The sequence below is a fragment of the Halichoerus grypus genome, chromosome 9, assembly GCF_964656455.1.
Source record: "Halichoerus grypus chromosome 9, mHalGry1.hap1.1, whole genome shotgun sequence".
NCBI classification, from domain to species: Eukaryota; Metazoa; Chordata; class Mammalia; order Carnivora; family Phocidae; genus Halichoerus; species Halichoerus grypus.
Genome location: NC_135720.1, coordinates 84872507 through 84894076, shown reverse-complemented (window position 1 = coordinate 84894076; position 21570 = coordinate 84872507). Strand labels below are relative to the sequence as shown.

The 21570-nt window shown below is 33.9% G+C and overlaps 1 protein-coding gene across 2 annotated transcripts in view; it reads left to right on the top strand.

Moving 5' to 3' along the window:
• The window catches only part of COL19A1 (collagen type XIX alpha 1 chain), a 327156-nt gene that overhangs the window by 159740 nt on the left and 145846 nt on the right, over nt 1-21570 (top strand). For both annotated transcript variants that reach the window (XM_078055163.1, XM_078055162.1), the window contains exon 15: nt 20182-20235. In XM_078055163.1, the coding sequence (XP_077911289.1) occupies nt 20182-20235 (54 nt within the window). The remainder of the gene's footprint in view (nt 1-20181; nt 20236-21570) is intronic.

Genomic DNA, 21570 nt, shown 5'->3' with positions numbered 1-21570 from the left:
GTTAATGGAGGTTAACTAATCTTATTGTGGTAATTGTTTCATTATATATACATGTATCAAATTATAAGGTTCTATACCTTAAATTTACACAAGGTTATATGTCAATTATACTCCAATAAAACTGGGGAGAAAAAGTGAGTTACTGATAAATTTAACACATCTCTTCTGTTTGATATTTATAATTTACAAAGCAGATGTTTATTTGCATGAGCTAAAACCAACACTGAATAAAGAAAACATCATAATAACATTCAAATTTCTTTGATCAAAATACAATTTATCTAATATCATAATACAAATTTATGTAAAAGTAGCTTCTGATAAATTATTCTGAAATCATAAGACTTTGATATAAAAAATCCCCTAGTACAGGTAAATATTTTATGGTTTATTTATGTTATTTTAATTGTGACATTTTACACAAGTTTTTACTTTACATTTTTTTTCAAGTTTTTATTTAAATTCCAGTTAGTTAAAAACATACAGCGTAATATTAGTTTCTGGAGTAGAATTCAGTGATTCATCACTTACATACAATACCCAGTGCTCATCACAAGTGCCCTCCTTAGTTCCCATCACCTGTTTAACCCATCCCCCAACCACTTCCCCTCCAGTAACTATCAATTTGTTCTCTACAGTTAAGAGTCTGTTTTCTGGCTTGCCTCTCTCTCCCCCCCCCCCCCGTTCATTTCTTAAATTCCACATATGAGTGAAATCATTTGGTATTTATCTTTCTCGGACTGACTTATTTCACTTAGCGTAATTCTCTTTAGCTCCATCCATGTCGTTGCAAATGGCAAGATTTCATTCTTTCTGATGGCTGAGTAATATCCCGTTGTGTATGTATGAATATATATATATATATATATATACACACACCACATCTTTATCCATTCATCAGTTGATGGACATTTGGGCTTTTTTCATAATTTGGCTATTGTTGACAATGCTGCCATAAACATCAGGGTGCATGTAACCCTTCGAATAAGTATTTTTGTTTCCTTTGGGTAAATGCCTAGTAGTGCAAGTGCTGGATCGTAGCTCTATTTTTAACTTTTTGAGGAACCTCCATACTGTTTTCCGGAGTGGCTGCATCAGTTTGCATTCCCACCAACAGTGCAAGAGGGTGCCCCTTTCTCCTCATCCTCTCCAGCAGTACTTTACATTTAAATATTAGATATAAATCTTTACATTTAATGTGCAAGAAAAAAATGCAAATTACTTGGTTCTTTGTCATTTGTTGTCAATAACTTTAAATATAACTTCTTTATATATAACTTTGTGTCTTTATATATAACTTCTTAAAATTGTATATGTTCTGTGTTCTTACTATTACACACTATTAACAGATAATCCTCATATTAAAAATATACTGCTGTTTTTACAGTAAAGTTTTGCCAAAATCCCTAACTAAAGCTTCAGAAGCGAGGCAGGGACTATGATTGAAATAAGGCAGTTGGCTAACACCTCTGCCTCCTTCCCTCTTTTCTCTTTTGGCCTTTGCATGTCATGTTAGAAGAGACAGGTAAAGGAAGGTAGAACAGGGTTACTTCATGGAATATATCCACTAATTTTAGTTCCCAGGAAAATGACTATATTACTCTGGTCCTGTCCCTTTGGGGAGTTATTAAATACTCATCCAGATGGCACCAAATGTTTACATAGAAGTCAAAGGTTAAGTCAGTCAACAGCAAAAGTGTCTTAGACATGCTTACTAAATGATACTTTAAATGCCAGTCGCTTGGGACCTGGATAAATCTAGCATAAGTGAAAATTAGGCACAGAGAAGGAACACAGATTTCACCCTATGAAAACTACCTTAAATACCATAAGCAACTGAGAGAAAGTCTCAGCTGGTCATTTATAAATCAAATGACACACAAATTAACAGATGGCCTCCATGAACAAGAGATCATATAGTATTCACATAAGGGAAGCCTTGAGATAAGGTTTTTTTGTTGTTGTTGTTTTTTCAAAATTAATGTGTTAAAAATACAAAAATGATCAGTTCAGTAGATGAGATGGCCTATTCCCTCCGTTTCTCTCTCCTTTGACCTACCTACTTACCTGACTGATAATCATGTGTCCGATACTAGGTGCTGGGAACACAGAAACAACCCTTGTATTGTTGCCTTCCCAGAACCTATTTGGTTTATGAAAAAGCAAACAGCTGTTTAAAATTGATCATTTTTAAACTGGTCATTTGCAGTTAGCATATAAAGAGTCTACAAGTATTCATACAACTGTAGTTATGTTGGTATTACACAAAAACTTTTAGTTATTTAAGAGAAAATCATTTTTTACTAGAAATCTTATGCTATAATTTAAACAGTTGTTTAGTTTAAATACATTTAAATCATAGGTTCAACTACTAAGTAATGTTTTCTTACTAAAATTCCTAAGGAACTATAACCATCTCCTGTTAGGTGAATGAAATAGAAAAGTTCTTGTTAAATACCCATAGAAAATAATTTCTTTAAGTTCTGACTTGAATAAATATATGGTCTACAGCATATATGTACTATACATATTGATATGTACACGTAAATATATGTGTTGTAGCATAGTAATTAATAGGCAATTCAATTAAGATTGTTTAAAATTCCTTACATATCAAAATCTGAATTATTTATATGGTCTTTCTATGAATTGCCTGAATTTGAATTAAGTTTGTCTTAAAAAGTTGCATAATTCATATTTAATTCACTGTTAACTTTCTTAAACTGATGATCCAGCTCAATATTGGGATTTTTAGGGTACTAGTGGGCCAAAAGAAAGAAGGGATTTCAAATATTCTTAAAAATCAATCTTTTTTTAAATTTATGGGCAAAAGACTGATTTAAATGATTTCGTTGATTAAAATAGAAGGTGTTTCTATACTACAAAAATATTTTTATTGACTCTGTGCAGAAATATAGGGGAGTGGATGCTTAAGGCCCTAGAAAGATTTATGATCTGCCTCAGAGAAGATTTATGTTTTGGAAAAACTTCCCATCAGCTCATTTGACAAGAGGTGATTTATATATCTTTCATTAGATAAAGGATTTGAGAATAGCTCCTTCTGCCCTTCTGTTTATAGTTTGCTTCTGTTACAAAAGACATTTCAAATTGTTTTCATCACAATTTTAAGTATGTATTTTAAAGCTCAACAATAAAACTTACTTTCCTAAAAGTGCTATACACTAGCAGTTAGGGAATTTTATGAAGGAGCTGTTTTTTCATGATGAGATATTCAGTGATCTAGAAAAATACATTAAAATGTATCTTAAATGGCATTAGAAAATTATAAAATGGATAAGCCTTTTGAAAAATTATATGGAAACAAATGTGTATTTAAGTCAGATATATACAGAAATTAGTTAATTCAATTAGTTCAAAAAATTAGTTAAATCCATTTCACTTTAAGCATATAAAAAATTTTTTTGGTAAGAACCTTATATTGATCTATAAAATGGAATTCTAGAATTAGAATTATATTTATTCCACTTAACTATTTCACTGTTTTAACAAACCAAAAATTCATGCATTATAGCTTAGTAGTTATCGAGTCCCTTCATCCAAGGTTCGAACCTGAGCATGTTACTTGACTTCTCTGTGCCCTGCTCTCAGCATCTATAAAATGGAATAATAATATTTCCTACTACATAGTGTTGAAGTGATGATTAAATGAATTAGTATTTGTAAAATTTTTTGACTGTTGACTGGGTCCTAGTAAGTACTATTTTACATTTAGCTAGTGTTCTCATTGTTATTATGCTAATCTTCAATGGCAAAATATCAATAGGAATGAATATCAATAGGAATGAGGCCTTTATGAAATAATTGCTGAGAAATGTTCAAAGACAACTTTTGTATAATCTCAGTGTCTTTATGGGTAGAATTTTTTCATCTTAAGAAAATAATTAACTATAAACTGAATTGTAGTATTTTCTTTTTTACCTCTAGTGTAATCTCTATGAGGATAGCAACCTTTTCTATCATATGCATTCCCAGAGACTAAAAGTACTTGGTGCAGTGTAGGTACTCAATACAAATTTCTTCTTCACAGGCAGAAGATAGATATTTTTCACTGACAAACATATTATCAAAATAAAATATCACCAAATCCTACAGTTAGAATATCTATAGGAAAATATTAAATCACTGACTTGAACATTATAAAGAAGGGCAGATGTCCTCCTTCCAACTAAAAGTAATTAATTTAGGGCAGGTCACCTTATCCTATATTGATTATTTTCAACAATGGCAATCCTGATGTCACTTACTGTCCCTCATTTCTTTTTTGTCAGTTTGAGAGACATGTCGTTTGTGGGCAACTGGAATTATCTCCTTTCTTGAAGAATCCTACCTTCTGTTTAATATACTGCAGACATGAATAGAAGCTATATATGTTTTAATTCATCCTTAAAGTTTCTTTTGACAAAGAAACACTAGACATAAGGCCAAGAAACTCAAGTCTATCCTGAAATGTGCAACTATTTTTATTTATTTATTTTATTTTGGGCATGTCACTGACTAATATTTAGTGGTCAAAGCAGAGGGTTTTAAAGGTCATTCAAATTGTGAAATTCTATTATTTCACCTTTAAATTTCCTAAGGAATTCTAATTCATTTAGCTACATATGATGTAATATCTATCCCTCTAAGAACATTTTAATAAATCTTCTCTTTTGTCACATTATTTTTGGAAAGATAGAGATTAAATGTAAAAAATAGTTAAGTTAGATGTATCCACAATATAGAGAAAGGGTTGGACTTAACCAGTGTCAAGAACTGTGAAAGGTATGAAATTTTACCCTACTTGCAAGGAAACAATTTAGCCTACCACAATTTAGTGGATCCTAGCAGAAGACACGAGATCCTGAGTCAGAGGCAAAGATATTATCACTCATGGCAGCAGGCAGCATGAGCTTCATGTTTACATAGGTTGCCCTGGCCACCAAGCCTCAGGAGTAACCCAGGTAGGTACTACACATGCAATGGATTGGTGTCACAACTGAGAAACTCCAAGTTTAGAGGGCCAAAATCTTTTTTAATGAATTTTTTTAACAGCCCTTCCTAAAGATGTTATCTTTAAAATTCTGAACATTATCTTTAAAGAGGGAGACGTTATCTTTAAAATTCTGAACAGTAAGCAAATCTTCCCTTTGCTTTCCTATATAAGCATTCTTAAAAAGATAATACAGAAGTAGAAAAGAACAAAGAGTACCTCCCTCACAAGACATGCATGAAAGAGCCATGGAAAGACCCATTGTTTCCCAACGATATCCACCCCTCTTTTCTATACTTGGCTCCTGGCATTTTCCTATGAGTATGCCACTGCATCAACCACTCTTATTAACCTTACCAAAACAGGCTGAGAACAAAACTGTTCAATTTGCCCCATCTAGCGTTTAATGAGGCCTACTATTAAAAGGATTCCAAGCAGGTAGATGAAGCCAACCTAGAGTATTAATTTCAACCATGTTCCCCTGGATCCCAGACCCAAGCAGCTGAACAAATCCCATAAATTATCCAGGTCTACCTTAGAAAACCAGATGATTTGCTCCTTAAGTTTCTGAACTGCTCTTTCCTCTTGTTGTGAAGCATTAATCCAGTATATCAACATGAACAGACACATTTTTAATAAAACTTATAGAAACCCATTCTGTGCCCTACTTTAGCCTAGTGTGCAACCAAAAGGGTACCAGGTGAGCAGTATTCAGTCAAGTAGCCATTATCTTTTTGATCTAGGACCACATCAAGCCAACAAGAACATCTAGGCAGCTGAGCCAGAATTAAGTTTGAATTCTCTATATTCTTTTTTGGCTAGGCTGGTGGGGAAAAGATGGTTTAGAACACAGAGCAGTTAGTGCCTTACTCATAAGACAAGCAGAAATGCCAAAGATTCATGGAGAATTATCTCCAACAATGTGCTTTGCACCCCTTTTTAAACAAATCTTAACAAATGGTTGCTCTTTTATTTACCACACCATTTGCTAACAGTACTGCTGCCTCATTCAGCCTCTGACCAATTCTAATCCTCAGACACCTTCTGGGGCGTTGCTATTCTTACTTACCTTAAGTCTATGCTGTTGATTTTTCATTCCATTTCTTATGGAACACCATTCTGTTTTACAACCACTTCTTAGTTTCCCAATATAATATATTCTAGAAAGTTTAATATCTTCATGTATCAAAAATGTCAAGGGTGATCCTATCAGATCCTATGATCTGATAAGATTTACCTGAAACCCCATTGGCAGATTAACATGTTGCATATTTAAATACATCTTACTCTCCAAATATTTCTTTGGAAGTGGAAGTGGAACATATTAGAAGTAGAATTGAGTTTTGGGGTCAGATATATTTGAGTTTAAAGCTCAGGTCCCCCCCTTATTTGCAGTGTTATCTTTAGGAAGTTTGTTTTCACATCTATAAAAAGGAAAAATTCTATTTTATACAATTGTTAGAATTAAATTAAATCACTTATGTAAAGTGACTAGTGGGATTCCTGATATAATAGCAGGTACTCAATAAATGTCAATTCTCTATTCTTTTCCTAATTTATCGTTGTGAGTGTATGGAGGTCATCAAAATATTTGTTGAAATTTTGATGAAATGTTGCACTAGGGCTTCTACCATTTGGTTCTGTGCAAATATGAGAGTCTTTTTTATATGCTGTTTGCATTGTCCTTTTATTCACTATTTATGTGCTTGTTATAGCTTTATATTAGTACATTGACTCTCAAATTATGTTGATTTGTTCACATGATATACTACTTTTTTTAGAAGCTTAGAAATAACTTTCTGATTGCTCCATTTCATTGAAATATTAAGAAAAATTAATTATAATTTACTTTTATGCCAACTTTCTAGTGTTTGATTGGTAGTTTGAAAATTAAGGCATTTATACCTGGCTTCGATAACATCACAATCTGATCATTTGAAAAACACATCATATTACCAACCCAGCAGATTGAAAAGTAATATGGGACTAATATCCTGGGGGAGGAGGGTCTATTTGATACATCATGACTAATCTTATTAATGCTACTTGCACTGAATAGAAGTTATACTGACTCAGCCTTAACTTATTCAGTATATGATTATAGAGGGCAAATGTGTGACCGCATTTCTAAAAGATTGTGTTTAAGGAAATATTTGTATATAGATTGACTTGTCCATTGACCTGCAGTATAATTTCCACAAAAATTGAGTTAGTTCTTAAGTATATTAAACTAAGTCTCAGAATTTTAGTATTTTCAAGTATTTTATGAATCAGGAATTACCCATTCAATATTTAAGCAGCTACCCTGGCATTTTCCACATGTTCTACAGAATTAACAAGGCTTGTTCAGTCTTATAAAGGCCATCTCCTTAGTTCTGCCACCAATAAGTACAAGTTGAATCTAAAGACAAAATGATGATTAAAAAAAAATATTTTACATGGGGGCGCTTGTATGGTGTGGTTGGTTAGGTGTCCAGCTCTTGGTTTTGGCTCAGGTCGTGATCTCAGTGTCCTGGGATTGAACCCCACATTGGGCTCTGTGCTCAGCATGGAGTCTGCTTGGGATTTTCTCTTTCTTCCCTCTGCGAGCCCACCCCCCCCTGCTCTCTGTCTTTCTTTCTCTCCCGCTCCTTCTCTCTCTCTAGAATAAATCTTAAAATCTTTTACGTGATAATAATTACCACTGTGTTAACCAAATTAGTGGCAAATTATTGCAATTTGAAACCACTTATGTAAAAAGTAATGATCTGTTGTATACTCTAGGATAAATTGCTGGGTATAAAAATTAGAGCAATTCCTTGCTATTTCAAATGCTAAATTTGAAACTGCCTGCAATTAATGAACTTTAAGAATCAGTTTATTTGCCTTAATTTATTCAGTGTTTTAAATAAAAATTTAATACTTTTCAAAATAGTATATTTACATAGTTAAAAACAAAACTGAAAGTGTCATAAAAATAAATATCATATTTCAGTAAATAGATTGGGAACAATTACTTAGCATTGGAAAAACACAAAGTTGGATACATTTATCACTCCCATACCAATAAAAATATTAGATGGATCAAAATTTTAAAGGTGAAAACTAAACCAGAACGGTCCTACGGAAAATATAGAATTTTTTTAAAAGATTTTTATTTATTTATTTGAGAGGGATTACACACTTGATTGAGGGGAGGGGCAGAGGAATCAGCAGACTCCCTGCTGTGCATGGAGCCCAGACGTGGGGCTCCATCCTAGGACCCTGAGATCATGACCCAGGCCGAAGTAAGATGCTTAACCAACTCAGCCACCCAGGTGCCCTGGAAAGATACAGAAATTTTAAAAATAATTAGTAAAGAACAACTTTTTAAATATAAAAAAAATCCAGAAAGTAAATATGAAAAAAATTAGTAAATGTGGCCACATGAACAAATAATTCCTGTATTGTAATTCATGTATATATTAACTTAGTTTTTAAAAATTGGGTAAGGATGTGAACAGAGTTTATACAAAAGAAAGAACAAGATGGCTCTTCAACATAAAAAATTCATCTAAATGTACTTATAATAAGAGAAATACAAATTAAAATGTCTCTGAAATACTAATTTTCACTTACAATATTGGCAGTGGTCTCAATTCTTTTGGGATATATACCTAGAAGTGGGATACCTGGATCATATGGTGGTTATATTTTTTTTCTAGTAACCTCCATACTGGATTTTATAGCCACTACACCATTTTACATTCCCACCAACAGTGTACAAGTGTTCCAGTTTTTCCACATCCTTGCCAACACTTGCCTTTTTCTTTTAAAGTAGCCATCCTAACAGGTGTGAAGTGATCTTTCACTGTGGTTTTAACTTGCATTTTCCTGATGACTACTGATGTTGAACATCCTTTCATTTGCCTATGACAAAATAGCTAAGATACAGAAACAACCTAAATGTCAATTGACAGATAAATGAACAAAAATGTGGTGTATATACACAGTGAAATGTTATTCAGCCTCTTGGTTTTGCCTCAGGTCATGATCTATCAGGCTCCCCACTCAGTGAGGAGTCTGCTTTCCCTCTCCTTTTTCCTTTGCCCCTACACCCTTCTTGCTCTCTCTCTCTGAAATAAATGAATAAATCTTAAGGAAAAAAAAAAAAAGATATCCTGCCCTATGCAACAACATGAAAGAACCTGAAGGATATTAGCTAAGTGAAATCAGCCAGTCACAGAAGGCCAACTACTGTATGATTGCACTTAGGCCAGGTATCTAGTATAATCAAACTCAATGAAACAGAGTAGAATGAATGGTAATTGCCGGGAGCTGGGAGGAGGAGAAATTACAGAGCTGTTGTTCAATGGGTATAAATTTTCAGATATACAAGATTAATAAGTTCTAGAGATCTACTGTACAACATTGTGCCTATAGTGAAGAATACTGTGTTGCGCACTTAAAAATTTGTTAAGAAAGTAGGCCTCATTTAAAAAATTCTTACCACCAATAGAAAAAGATTGGCAAAGGTCAAAAAGTTTGATAGTGTAGTGTGTGGGCAAAAATGTAGAGAAATATACATTCTGAGGAAATTATATGTCGATATAGTCTCTTTGGAGGACAATTTGACAGTTTATCAAAATTTCAAATTTTAGCTACAGGGGCTCTCACTCATTTATGAAATTAATGCATGTGCAAGGCTATTTATTTCAGCGCTGTTTGAAATAGTAAAATAATAGAAACAATCTAGATGTCCAACCACGAGTGAATGGTTAATAGAGTTATAGTATTACTTTTATTTTAAAAATATAAAATTTTCACAATTTTATGACTATGTAAATATTGGTATTTGTAGAGCCATGTGATATACTTTTCTTTTATTGAATAGTTTTGTTGTTGTTTGTTTTGTTTTGTTCTCTGGTGTTTCTAATTATCTGTTTGCCCTGCAATTATCCTCCATATTTTTCAAATTCTCTCACTCAGTCTTTATTTTGGGGGAGTCCTATTCAGGCCTTTTACTCCATTCTTGGCTACTAGCTTTCCAGGCAAATTATAAAATTCTCATTCTGTGACTCCTTTTATTTTTTTTTATTGGTTGATTCCAACTCTTCTTCTTTTCCTTGTCATCTCCTTTCTTGGTTTCACTCTTTCAATTATGTAAATACACTTCAAGCAAATTATTAGGAGAATGTAAAAGGGAGGTAAATTTTCTAAGATTTTACATGTCTAAAACTGTTTTTATTCTACTTGCACATTTGGTTGCTAGTTTGTCATGGTACTGAATTCTAGGTTAGAAATTATTTCCATCAGAATTATAAAGGTTTTGCTCATTGTCTGATGAGAAATAGAATGCTTTATGAATTCTTTTTCTTCCTGGTTTCCTAACAAGAGGGAAAGCAAAAATACTGGTGTCTAATTCACCATTCTTCTCCTGAAACTCTTCATTCAAGGAAACAGAAGGGAAGGAAATGTTTTCAATTCCCTTTCTGGTTGGATAGAAACAGCCTCTATGGGCTCCTTCCTCTGTGGGGTTCATGTTCAACTTTGTGATCTATGAGAATATCTCTTGATTTGTAGTGATGAGGTACTTGATATTTAGAAATACTTTTCTATTAATGGAGCCCAGCTTCCAGACTACTGTCTTATATGAACTCTTAGATGTCAAAAGTTGAACATTGACTCTTTCACTGTCTTTACACTTATGCTATTATGATATTAATCCTCCTGAGGGAAATGGATGCTCCTGGAAGAAAGGAGGAAGGCCAGTGAAAAGTTAAAAAAGAGAAAAGTCTTCAGGGCACCTGGTGGCTCAGTCCATTAAGAGTTGGACTCTTGATTTTGGCTCAGGTCATGATCTTATGGTTGTGAGATCGAGCCCCATGTTAGGCTCCACACTATGTGCGGTGTCTGCTTGAGATTCTCTCCATCTCCCTCTCCTCCTCCCCCCGCTTGTGTGTGCACACTCTCTCCCAATAAATAAATATAAATAAATAAATAAATAAATAAATATAAAATCTTAAAAGAGAAAAGTCTTCAATATATGTTTTTAATATATTTTTAAAATTTCTTTATTACAGTATGAAGCATTTTCCCCTATTAAAGTTTTGGTTTTTACCACCTTACTCAATGAATTGCCACTTGCTTAGTCTGATATTGTATCAACCATCTTCACAGTTATCTGTATAATTCATAGGTCTTTCATGTGGTGTGTGAATATCTCTGTACTGATTTATGTTTTAACCCCAAAATTACTAGGTTAAGTTTCCTTCAGTCTTGTCATTTATGTTGCATAGGCCAAATGCAAGTTATTCATGATATTACATTTGGAATTACATTTGTATCATGTTGTCCATTCTCAGAAGTTATCAGAAGACATTTTAAAACCACCTATGTGTAGATTATTCCCTCTTTTTGCTGTGGAACCATGTCTCCATGATGTGGTCAGTGACCTATGGCAAAGCCAGTCAAAAAGTAGACTGTTGTTATGATCAGACTCATCATTAAAACTGAATCAGTCATATTCTCCCTCACATAAATCATTAAGACAGATGATACAAATGGATTTGATAGACGTTGACCTACCAATTTTTTACTTGTCAACATGGCCTTGAGTTAACTGAAATCAAACCATTTCATTATTGGGTTAAGGCCAAAATAAAGCAAATTTACATAAAGTTTTTCATAGTCAAAAAAACTAAAAATATGAAATTAACAAAATATGAAAATATAAGTCAATTAAAGTGAATCAAGAATAATTACCAAATATGAAACTACATTATTTTAAATAATATAAGCATTTTTAAATAACTTGATGGTTCTAGTTCTTATTAATTAATGGTTTGTATAGATACATTAATCTCTTCAATTCATGTTGTTTTTTCAAAAAGTAAGTACTTAATCCCCATCAATGTGAGATAAATTTAATGCAACTTACATTTCTTTCTCTAATGAAGGGCAACTCCTCCAAATAGAAGTAGAGCATCTATTTTGCAATTTTACCACATAAGAATTAAAAATAACAGATTATTTTGGTATCAAGTGGGATTCGTAGATGAAGAATATAAATTTTTTAATTGAAATTTTGGTAGCTATGACAATTAATGTTCTCACTATAGCAGAGGTACCAAGAGAAGTGTAAAGGAATCAGAATCTAGCAGTCATTCAGCCACTCAGTGCCTACTACATGCAATTCACTCTGCTAGATAATATTCAAAGTGGAAGGGAACTGAGGATATATACAAGTTACAAAGTAAAATATCTCCTAATATGGGCAAAAATTCTTGGTAGAGGAAAGTTTGTGGGGAGTACAGATGTCCTATAGCATTCCAGTTTCACAGATTATATGTTCTATTATTTAATTTATATTTCTAGTGTTAATGGCTGAATCAATAGTGACTGAAAACATTTCAGAATCTATGTATGAAAATAGATGTGATTTCTGAGTTCAGAAAACAGAAAAAGATTATTACTAAAATTTATCTTTATAACCATATGGAACAATCATAATTCATTATGCCTCATGTCCAAAATGCTGGCAGGATTTTCAAATGAAACTGTTAAATTTTGAAAGCACTACAGATGACCTCTATTTTTTAAATTGTTGAAGATAGGATAAAGTTGTCCATCCAATTATGGAATCTGTTTACTGTAACTTATAATGATTGAAACATTCCTGTCTACACAAATATTTCATAAATTTTCTTTCTAGCGACGGCTCTTCTTATTCTTCTTTTGTCAGTGTTACTGGAAAGGTTTGTCAGGGTTTCTTTTCTTTTTCTTTTTTTTTTATTTTAGTATATGAAAGAGATTCTATTGTTTTTTTATTCCAAAGACATCTATTTCCTAGTGTGCACTGACAAATGCTTATGATAAAATATTAGGCTTTTTATATATAACATAAAATTCCTTTTCTGAATACTTTAACACCCTAAGGGAAATTCTTTCCTGTGTCATGATAATTCTATGAAATGACATAAAACCCATCACTCCTTTAATTTATTAACATAAACATTCTTGAATTCCACTTCTCAGAACCACTTCCCATGACTGGACTATATGTCTGTTACATTTTTACTGATCCGCGCTTTTTTTGGTTCTGATATCTTCAACTTACCACATTTGTTCCCATTGTTCTCATATTAAAGGCATGAAATTTTCTATAAAAACAGATAAACTCTGTTTTCCATTTTAATTTTGTACACTCTATTTGAAAGACAGAAAATTCCCTAGTGGCATTTTAAGAATCAACGCAGATTCTGCCTAATCTTATGTTTCAAATCTATGAAGCATATTCTAAAGCAGTAATCATAACAGTTAAAATACACATACTTGCATAACATTTTTGTTGAAGTAGGTTTTAGGTATCATATATTCTGCAACAACCCTAGGAAGGGAGTGCAAATAATACTTCAAAATGAAACTTCCCTTTTTTACTTCAGCTTCTTTCTTTGATTAAGAAGTTATGAATATATCTTGCCTCTTTTCACAAATGAAAATGTGTTTAAATGCAATTAATCTACCCTATTAACTCTACTAAACATCTGCTGTATTTGTTAAACACTTCAAAATTCTGTTCTGAATCAGTTAATTCTAAGTAATTTCTCAGTTAAATATTTACATGGGCTTCCATAATGACAAGCTGTAGCCTGCCTTAAGTAATCAGCAGATTGTCCAGAGAGAGCTATGTATAGCGTAACACACTGTAATAGCTGTCCACTGGAACTTAAAGTGGTTTAGCTTCCTTGGACTATTTTTTACATAGTTTTATCCTAGCCAAAAGAAGTAACAGCCTTATGAATTCCTTTCCCTGTCAACATTTTTAATGTCCAGAATTCCACTTAAAAAAAAAAAAAGAGAAAAGAATGAATGCCTGTATAGACATATGCAGATGTTTACATCATGAATCTCCAAAATACATTCTTACACTTCTCTTTGAGAAAAGCAATAAATCTTCATGTTTGTGAAATTTTAGGAAAAATCCAGATTACAGTTATTTTCATAGCAGACTAAATACATGAAAAAAGTAGAAAAAATAAATCGGCATTACTCTTCTGCAAAGGAAATCTAAGAAGAAAATAATGCACAGATTATACACAAGATGCAATTCTCTAACTTGAAAAATGGTATACATCTATAAAATACCAAATAATGGTCAAAAATTTAAATAAGTTTCATAATAGAGATGATATCATAAGTGGTAAACAATTCTTAAATGAACTGTAAGGCAGTTTTACTCTTAGATATGACACAATTGAAATTAAGATGAGAAATACAGACAAGACAGAAAATTCTCCAATGTGGTATTTAAGTTCAAGTTTTGAAAATGAGTATGATTAGAGACTGACCAGAAATCTGTTTCCTACGACCACCACCACCCATTATTATTCCATCCCAGTGTTTCCTTCCTTCTGATCCAATTTACTAAGTATCTATTGAGTCTCTTCTATAAGTATGGTAGAGCATAGAAAAAAAATGATCTGTCCTCTAGGACTCCGAGTCAACTAAGAGGATAAGTAAAGTACACACATAATGGCATTAAGGCCAGAGTAAGAAAGAATTGTGGGAAGGGTCTGAGACAAATGCTGAGCTCTACCCAAGTTTAGGTAGGCTGGAGCATAGGTGTATGTATAATTTTCAATAGTAAGTGATCAGCAAACACTATTTTACTTTACTAGATGGAAGGAGTAGTAAACTGGATAATTGTAAATAATGAATTATCCCCAAATTTTGATTTCTTATTTTGGGAAAAAATATTATTTTTCTGTAGTTGCTTGGCCTGTGTTTTACTAATGAGAGTGTTGATTTTATTTTTCTTTGTAAATGTCAACTAATATTCAATAAAGACAGCTCAAAAATATTCTGAACGTTAATGCAATGTGTCTAGGATTAAAAATTGGTCATGGATAAATCAAATAGTGAATAATCCATTTGAGATTAAAAACAATTCCCTAGGGGCGCCTGGGTGGCTCAGTCGTTAAGCGTCTGCCTTCGGCTCAGGTCATGATCCCAGGGTCGTGGGATCGAGCCCCGCATCCGGCTCCCTGCTCAGCGGGAGGCCTGCTTCTCCCTCTCCCACTCCCCCTGCTTGTGTTCCCTCTCTCACTGTGTCTTTCTCTGTCAAATAAATAAATAAAATCTAAAAAAAAAAAAAACAATTCCCTAACTTTTCATTAAAAATCTCCCTGGGTTCTAAACTTAGCAAATATAAGGTGGGGGTGGGGCATGGGATTCAGAATCATGTACATTGAGGGGGCATATTAGTGGGTTTTATGTGTGTGAGTGTACCATTTGGACTTCGGACACAAAAGGTTCTCATAAATATTTTTGAATCCATTGAATCCACTCCAAATCAAGTTTAATATTTTTGCATTTTTGTCAGCTTCTGTATATAATTTCTCCAACTAAGGGAGTGCAATTTTGATTATATGTGGCTCAGAATTAATTGTACTCCCTCCATGAATATTTGGTGTGTGTATGTTTTAGTAGCTCATGTTTAAAAACACTGAAAAAGCTGTCAACATTTGGACGGATATCAAAAATGTTATATATAAGTTTGACTATTCATGAAATGATAATAGTTTCCTAAGGGTAAAAAGAAGGAGTTTAATCTAGAGCCAAGATTGTGTCAATCTTTTAAAAAATGACACAACTCCCTGTAATTATATTATAATTAATACTTGGTATATTTAGATTTTAAAAGTTGTTTTTCTTATGCACATTATAAATGTACCATCCTAAAGTTGGCCTAATTAGCCAACTTTCCTTGGTTATATATCATTTGGTAGTGTTTTTTGTAGAAAAAATCAAACAGAACTGGTCACTTTTTTCATTCCTTGTTTTTTATTCCTGCCTAAATCAATAAAACATAGGCTTTATGTGCCCCTATAACATTAAATTTTTCAGAGAACAGGGCACCTGTGTGGCTCAGTTGGTTTAGCATCTGCTTTTGGTTCAGGTCATGATCCCAGGGTCCTGGGATTGAGTCCCGCATTGGGCTTCCTGCTCAGCAGGGAGTCTGCTTCTCCTTCTGCCCCTCCCCCTCGCCCCCCCACCCCCGCTAGTGCACATGCGCACGTGCGCTCTCTCTCTCTCTCTCTCTCTCTCTCTGACAAATAAATAAAATCTTTAAAAATAAATAAAGGGAAAAATGAAGGGGAGAAAATCGGAGGGGGAGACGAACCATGAAAGACTATGGACTCTGAGAAACAAATGAGGGTTCTGGTGGGGGGATGGGTTAGCCTGGTGATGGGTATTAAAGATGGCACGTATTGAATGGAGCAATGGGTGTTATATGCAAACAATAAATCATGGACCACTACATCAAAAACTAATGATGTAATGTATGGTGATTAACATAACATAATAAAATAAAATTTAAAAATAAATAAATAATAAATTGTTCCAAGAATAGATAAAAGAAATGACAATAATACATACATATATTTTACTAGGGTTTTGTAGGGAAGGAATCAGAAAGACTTGAGGAAATACTGAGTATTTGTGATACATGCAGAATTTTTTGTATTAATGCTTTTTGAAAATGAGTTACAGTAATTTTTATTAAATACTGACTTTGATCGTATGAAAGTTATCTGAATGAAAATTTATAACTTTTTTCTATTCAAAATAAAATTAGATGGTGAAATTATGCACATTATCACATTTATTGAAACAGTTTCTTCTATAAAAAAACAAAAAATGAATATATACATAATAAATAATTATAGGTCATCACAAACACATCTGATATTTTAGTTTAAAGGTAACCACAACTTTTAAAGAAAAAGTTCAGAATGTACAAATGTATCCTAAGTTTTTTAAAATTAGGTAACAAAGGAATGTTTCTTCTGGAATGGAGGTAAATTCAGATTTGTTTGAATTTTTATTACTATTTTTCTCATTTATTCCAAACCAGTTAAGCATTTAATATACAATAGGTTAATCACAAATATTTGTAAGACTCTTTGAAAATTATTGGCTTTATCCAAAAACTTACTAAAGTGAATTGATTTTCCAGTATGAATTTTTTCACTCAGATGTTAATAGGCCCATTGTGTGAATAAGACAGTTTCTACCTGTTGTCCTTAGAGCTTGATGAATCATTACCTGTACAATCATTTAAATGAACTTATGACAAATACTTTAAAGGTCAAATACAAAGCATTTTAAGACTGATGAACCAAGACATTCATCCCTTCCTATGGAAAGTCAGGGAAGGTCAGGCTGGGTTTTTTTCTTTTTTTTTTTTTCTTTTATTTAAATTCAAGTTAGTTAACATATAGTGTATTATTAGTTTCAGGGGTAGAATTAGTGATTCATCAGTTGCGTATAACACCCAGTGCTCATTACGTCATGCGCCCTCCTTAATGCCCATCACCCAGTTACCCCACCTACTTCTCCTCCAGCAACCTTCACTTTGTTCTTTATAGTTAAGACTCAAGACTCTCTTACGGTTTGCCTCCCTCTCTGTTTTTATCTTATTTTATTTTCCCTTCCCTTCCCCTATGTTTATTTGGGTTTTTTTTCCTTAGATTCCACATATGAGTGAAATCATATGGTATTTGTCTTTTTCAAACTGATTTCACTTAGCATAATACACTCTATTTCCATCCACGTTGTTGCAAATGGCAAGATTTCATTCTTTTTGATGGCTGAGTAATATTCCATTGTGTGTGTGTGTGTGTGTGTGTGTGTGTGTGTGTGTGTGTGTGTGCTATATACACCACATCTTTATCCATTCATTAGTCGATGGACAACTGGGCTCTTTCCATATTTTGGCCATTGTGGACATTGCTGCTATAAATATTGGGGTGTAGATATTCTCTGGATAAATACCTAGTAGTGCAATTGCTGGATCATAGGGAGCTCTGTTTTTAACTTTTTGAGGAACCTCCCTGCTGTTTTCCAGAGTGGCTGCACTAGTTTGCATTCCCACCAATAGTGTAAGACGGTTCCCCTTTCTCCACCACCTCACCATCATCTGTTGTTTCCTGAGTTGTTAATTTTAGCCATTCTGACTGGCATGAGGTGGTATCTCACTGTGGTTTGGATTTGTATGTCCCTGATGATGAGTGATCTTTTAGCATTTTCTCTTGTGTCTGTTAGCCATTTGTATGTCTTCTTTGGAGAAATGTCCATTCATGTCTTCTGCCCATTTCTTGACTGGATTTTTTGTTTTTTGGGTATTGAGTTTGATAAGTTCTTTATAGATTTTGGATACTAGCCTTTTTTTAAAAAAAAGATTTTATTTATTTATTTGAGAGAGAGAGAGAAAGCACAAGCAGGGGGAGTGGCAGGCAGAGGCAGAGGGAGAAGCAGGCTCTCCTCAGAGCAGGGGGAGCCCGATGTGGGACTCGATCCCAGGACCCCGGGATCATGACCTGAGCCGAAGGCAGCCACTTAACTGACTGAGGCAGCCGCTAAACCAACTGAGCCACCCAGGTGCCCCTGGATACTAGCCTTTTATCTGATATGTCATTTGCAAATACCTTCTCCCATTCTGTAGGTTGCTTTTTAGTTTTATTGATTGTTTCCTTTGCTGTGCAGAAGCTTTTTATCTTGATCAAGTCCCAGTAGTTCATTTTTGCTTTTGTTTCCTTTGTCTCTGAAGACATGTCTAATAGGAAGCTGCTGCAGCCAAGGTCAAAGAGGTTGCTGCCTGTGTTCTCCCATAGGATTTTGATGGATTCTTGTCTCACATTGAGGTCTTTCATCCATTTTGAATTTATTTTTGTGTCTGGTATAAGAAAGTGGTCCGGTTTCATTCTTCTGCATTTGGCTGTCCAATTTTCCCAACACCATTTGTTGAAGAGACTGTCTTTTTTCCATTGGACATTCTTTCTTGCTTTGTCAAAGATTAGTTGAGGGTCCATTTCCAGGTTCTCTGTTCTGTTCCATTGACCTATGTGTCTGTTTTTGTGCTAGTACCATACTGTCTTGATGATGACAGCTTTGTAATACAGCTTGAAGTTGAGAATTGTGATCAGGCTGGGTTTTCTTAAGATCAGTTTGGCATGATGTGGAGAATGGAGGGGTTAGTGTCAGGTTCAAGTAGGAAGCCGGTGAGCAAGCAAGAAGTGATGATTGGAGCTATAGGAATGAAAAGAAATAGATGGTTCCAAATATACTTTGGAGATGCACCAACCAAACTTGGTAACTGGATGTGAAAGAGAGATTTGAGAAAGGAAAGTACGGAGGATGAGTTCTAGATTTCTGGCATGAGCACTAACAGGATGTGTGAATTTACTGAGAATGCTGGAAGAGAATCCAGTCTGGGGGAGGAGGGTCCTAAGTTCAGTGTTTGATGTGCTAAGTTTCAGATGCCCTAGAGGAGTGAGTATCTCAAGCAGGTGGTTGGATACCCACATTGTAAATCTTAGAATCACTGGCCTGGAATATTCAAAGTCCACAGTACATTAGATCATGGCAAGAGAATGCGGATTGAGAAGAAAATGAGCCTAAACTCCCATGTTTAAAATGTTGAATAGGGAAGGAGGAAGTATCAGGAGAACTAAGAAGAAACTTTCAGAGAGGCAATAACTACTGACAGTTTTTTAAAAAAATATACCATCATTTTGAGTAAGAATTCCTATGTAAAAGTAACTGTGACAATCAGGAGACTCGACTTACAGATTAACAGCAGCTGGAATTTCCTGGGCCTTTTGTCAGAGTCTGAAAAAAATGCTTATTTTTTCTGCCTCTTGATAATGTTGTTGTGAAAGTATTAAATAATGTCTGTGATATTAAAAATTAAATGTTATGAAAAGACATATATTGAAGCCAACATCATAATCATGTGTTTTCTTAGTGGATACTTAGAAGAGCTATTCTCAACCAAAAATGTGGCTATATTTATAGAGTTTATATATAGAAAGAACCTTTTTTTTCCTGCTTGCAAATATTGTTCCTACTTATTTATGGTAGTTTGGTGAAACATAGTTCTGACCATATGGGAGTCAGAAAGGAAGTCTGGAGTCTGGAAGTGAACAGTGGCCTCACACCTGGTTTGGAATCACTTTTTTTTCTTTTCTGGAGTTAACTCCAAAGACAAACCAGTCACAGGACAATTTACCATTATTATTATATTAGAGTCTAACTTTGGAAGAGCTCAAATCACTTTACAAGTTTTGTTTAATCAATAAAGTAGGTATTACTTTTCACAACATTCTTTGTGAGGCAGGTGTACTTGAAACAGTCTATTAACATGTGTCCTTTTCCACCTCCCACAGAGTTCCCTGGGGATACAGGGCCCACAGGGTCCACCTGGAAAAGAAGGTCAGAGGGTAAGTAAACTTGGGACAACTGGTAGGCATTACTATCTCAAGGCTTACTTATTTCTGAACATTAATAAAAATAAACCCAAAATACAGCAAGCAGATGGGCATAAGGAGAGTATTAACTATCCAAAGGCTGAAATTTGAGATCTGAGATTTTGACAGAACTTTTACAATCCAGAAAGTTCTATATACTTTCAAGATTGGCAGCACAAATGTAGAGATACAGTTTAGGTGAAATGAATTAACTGTAATTTGATCTAGGGCACATTGGTCATATTTTGAGGTTTTGAGTTAAGTTGATGAGTATCTTTGTGGAGTTCCTGCCTGTTCATGAATTATGTAAAGACTGTGAATATTAACTGCAGTCTTTAGTTGAATTAAATTATTGACTTTAGTGATGCTTTATAATTCTTCTTTCATTACAGTTTGCTGCCTTTGAGATAAAATATGTAGTAAGTGAGTAAATTGTAGTTGCAATAGTTAGTCTTAGCTTCCCCCAGTAAAGGGAACCCCTGCAGTGATAATGGGTAAGCTTCACTTCAACATTTTCAGCAGTGGGTCACCCCATTCTTATGGCTTATTGTTATTGCTATTTTCAAATCATTTTAATGTCTTGAAACATTTTATGTGCTTGCTCATATGATTATTGTTATTAACTTTTGTTACCTTGTAGATGAGGATTATATGACTCAGAGTTTAGGTGATTTGCCTAAAGTCAAAGAGCTAATAAAAAGTAGAGCCAGGTGCTCGCTTTGGCAGCACATATACTAAAAAAAGTAGAGCCAGAACTTGAATATGGGGCTTCTGATTCTAAATCTCACGTTCTCTTTTACTGTCCTAGGGTATTAACCCCAAATCTCTTTTTTAGTCATTTTTGTTTATTATTCCCAGTTTTGTCCTCTGGCAGATAAGTCTTTTGCCTTAAGTATATCAGAATCTTTCAAGTATTTGGGAGCCAGTGGTATATTTTACCAAGGTTTACCTTTTATCAGGTTAATAAAATCCCATGTCTCTTAACTCTCTCTTATATGGGTTTCTGACTCCCAACATGCTGATCTCAGAAAATACTCATGGACTTTGTGGCGGTATCAGGAATGGGACTGAACATGTGTGGTATTATTTAGGGCAGAGCAAAATGTGGCGAGTATGCCCTTGTACTATAGATAATATACTTCTATTGGAACTTAAGATTGAGCTGATGCGCTTCTGTGTATTTTTTTAAACTAACTCCTTCTACTAGAGCAGCTTTGTTTCTTTGTTTTTATTTATTTATTTTTTTAGTAGTACAATTAAGATTTGATTTGGACAAAAATCAAAATTAAAAATTAAAAATTCTATGTT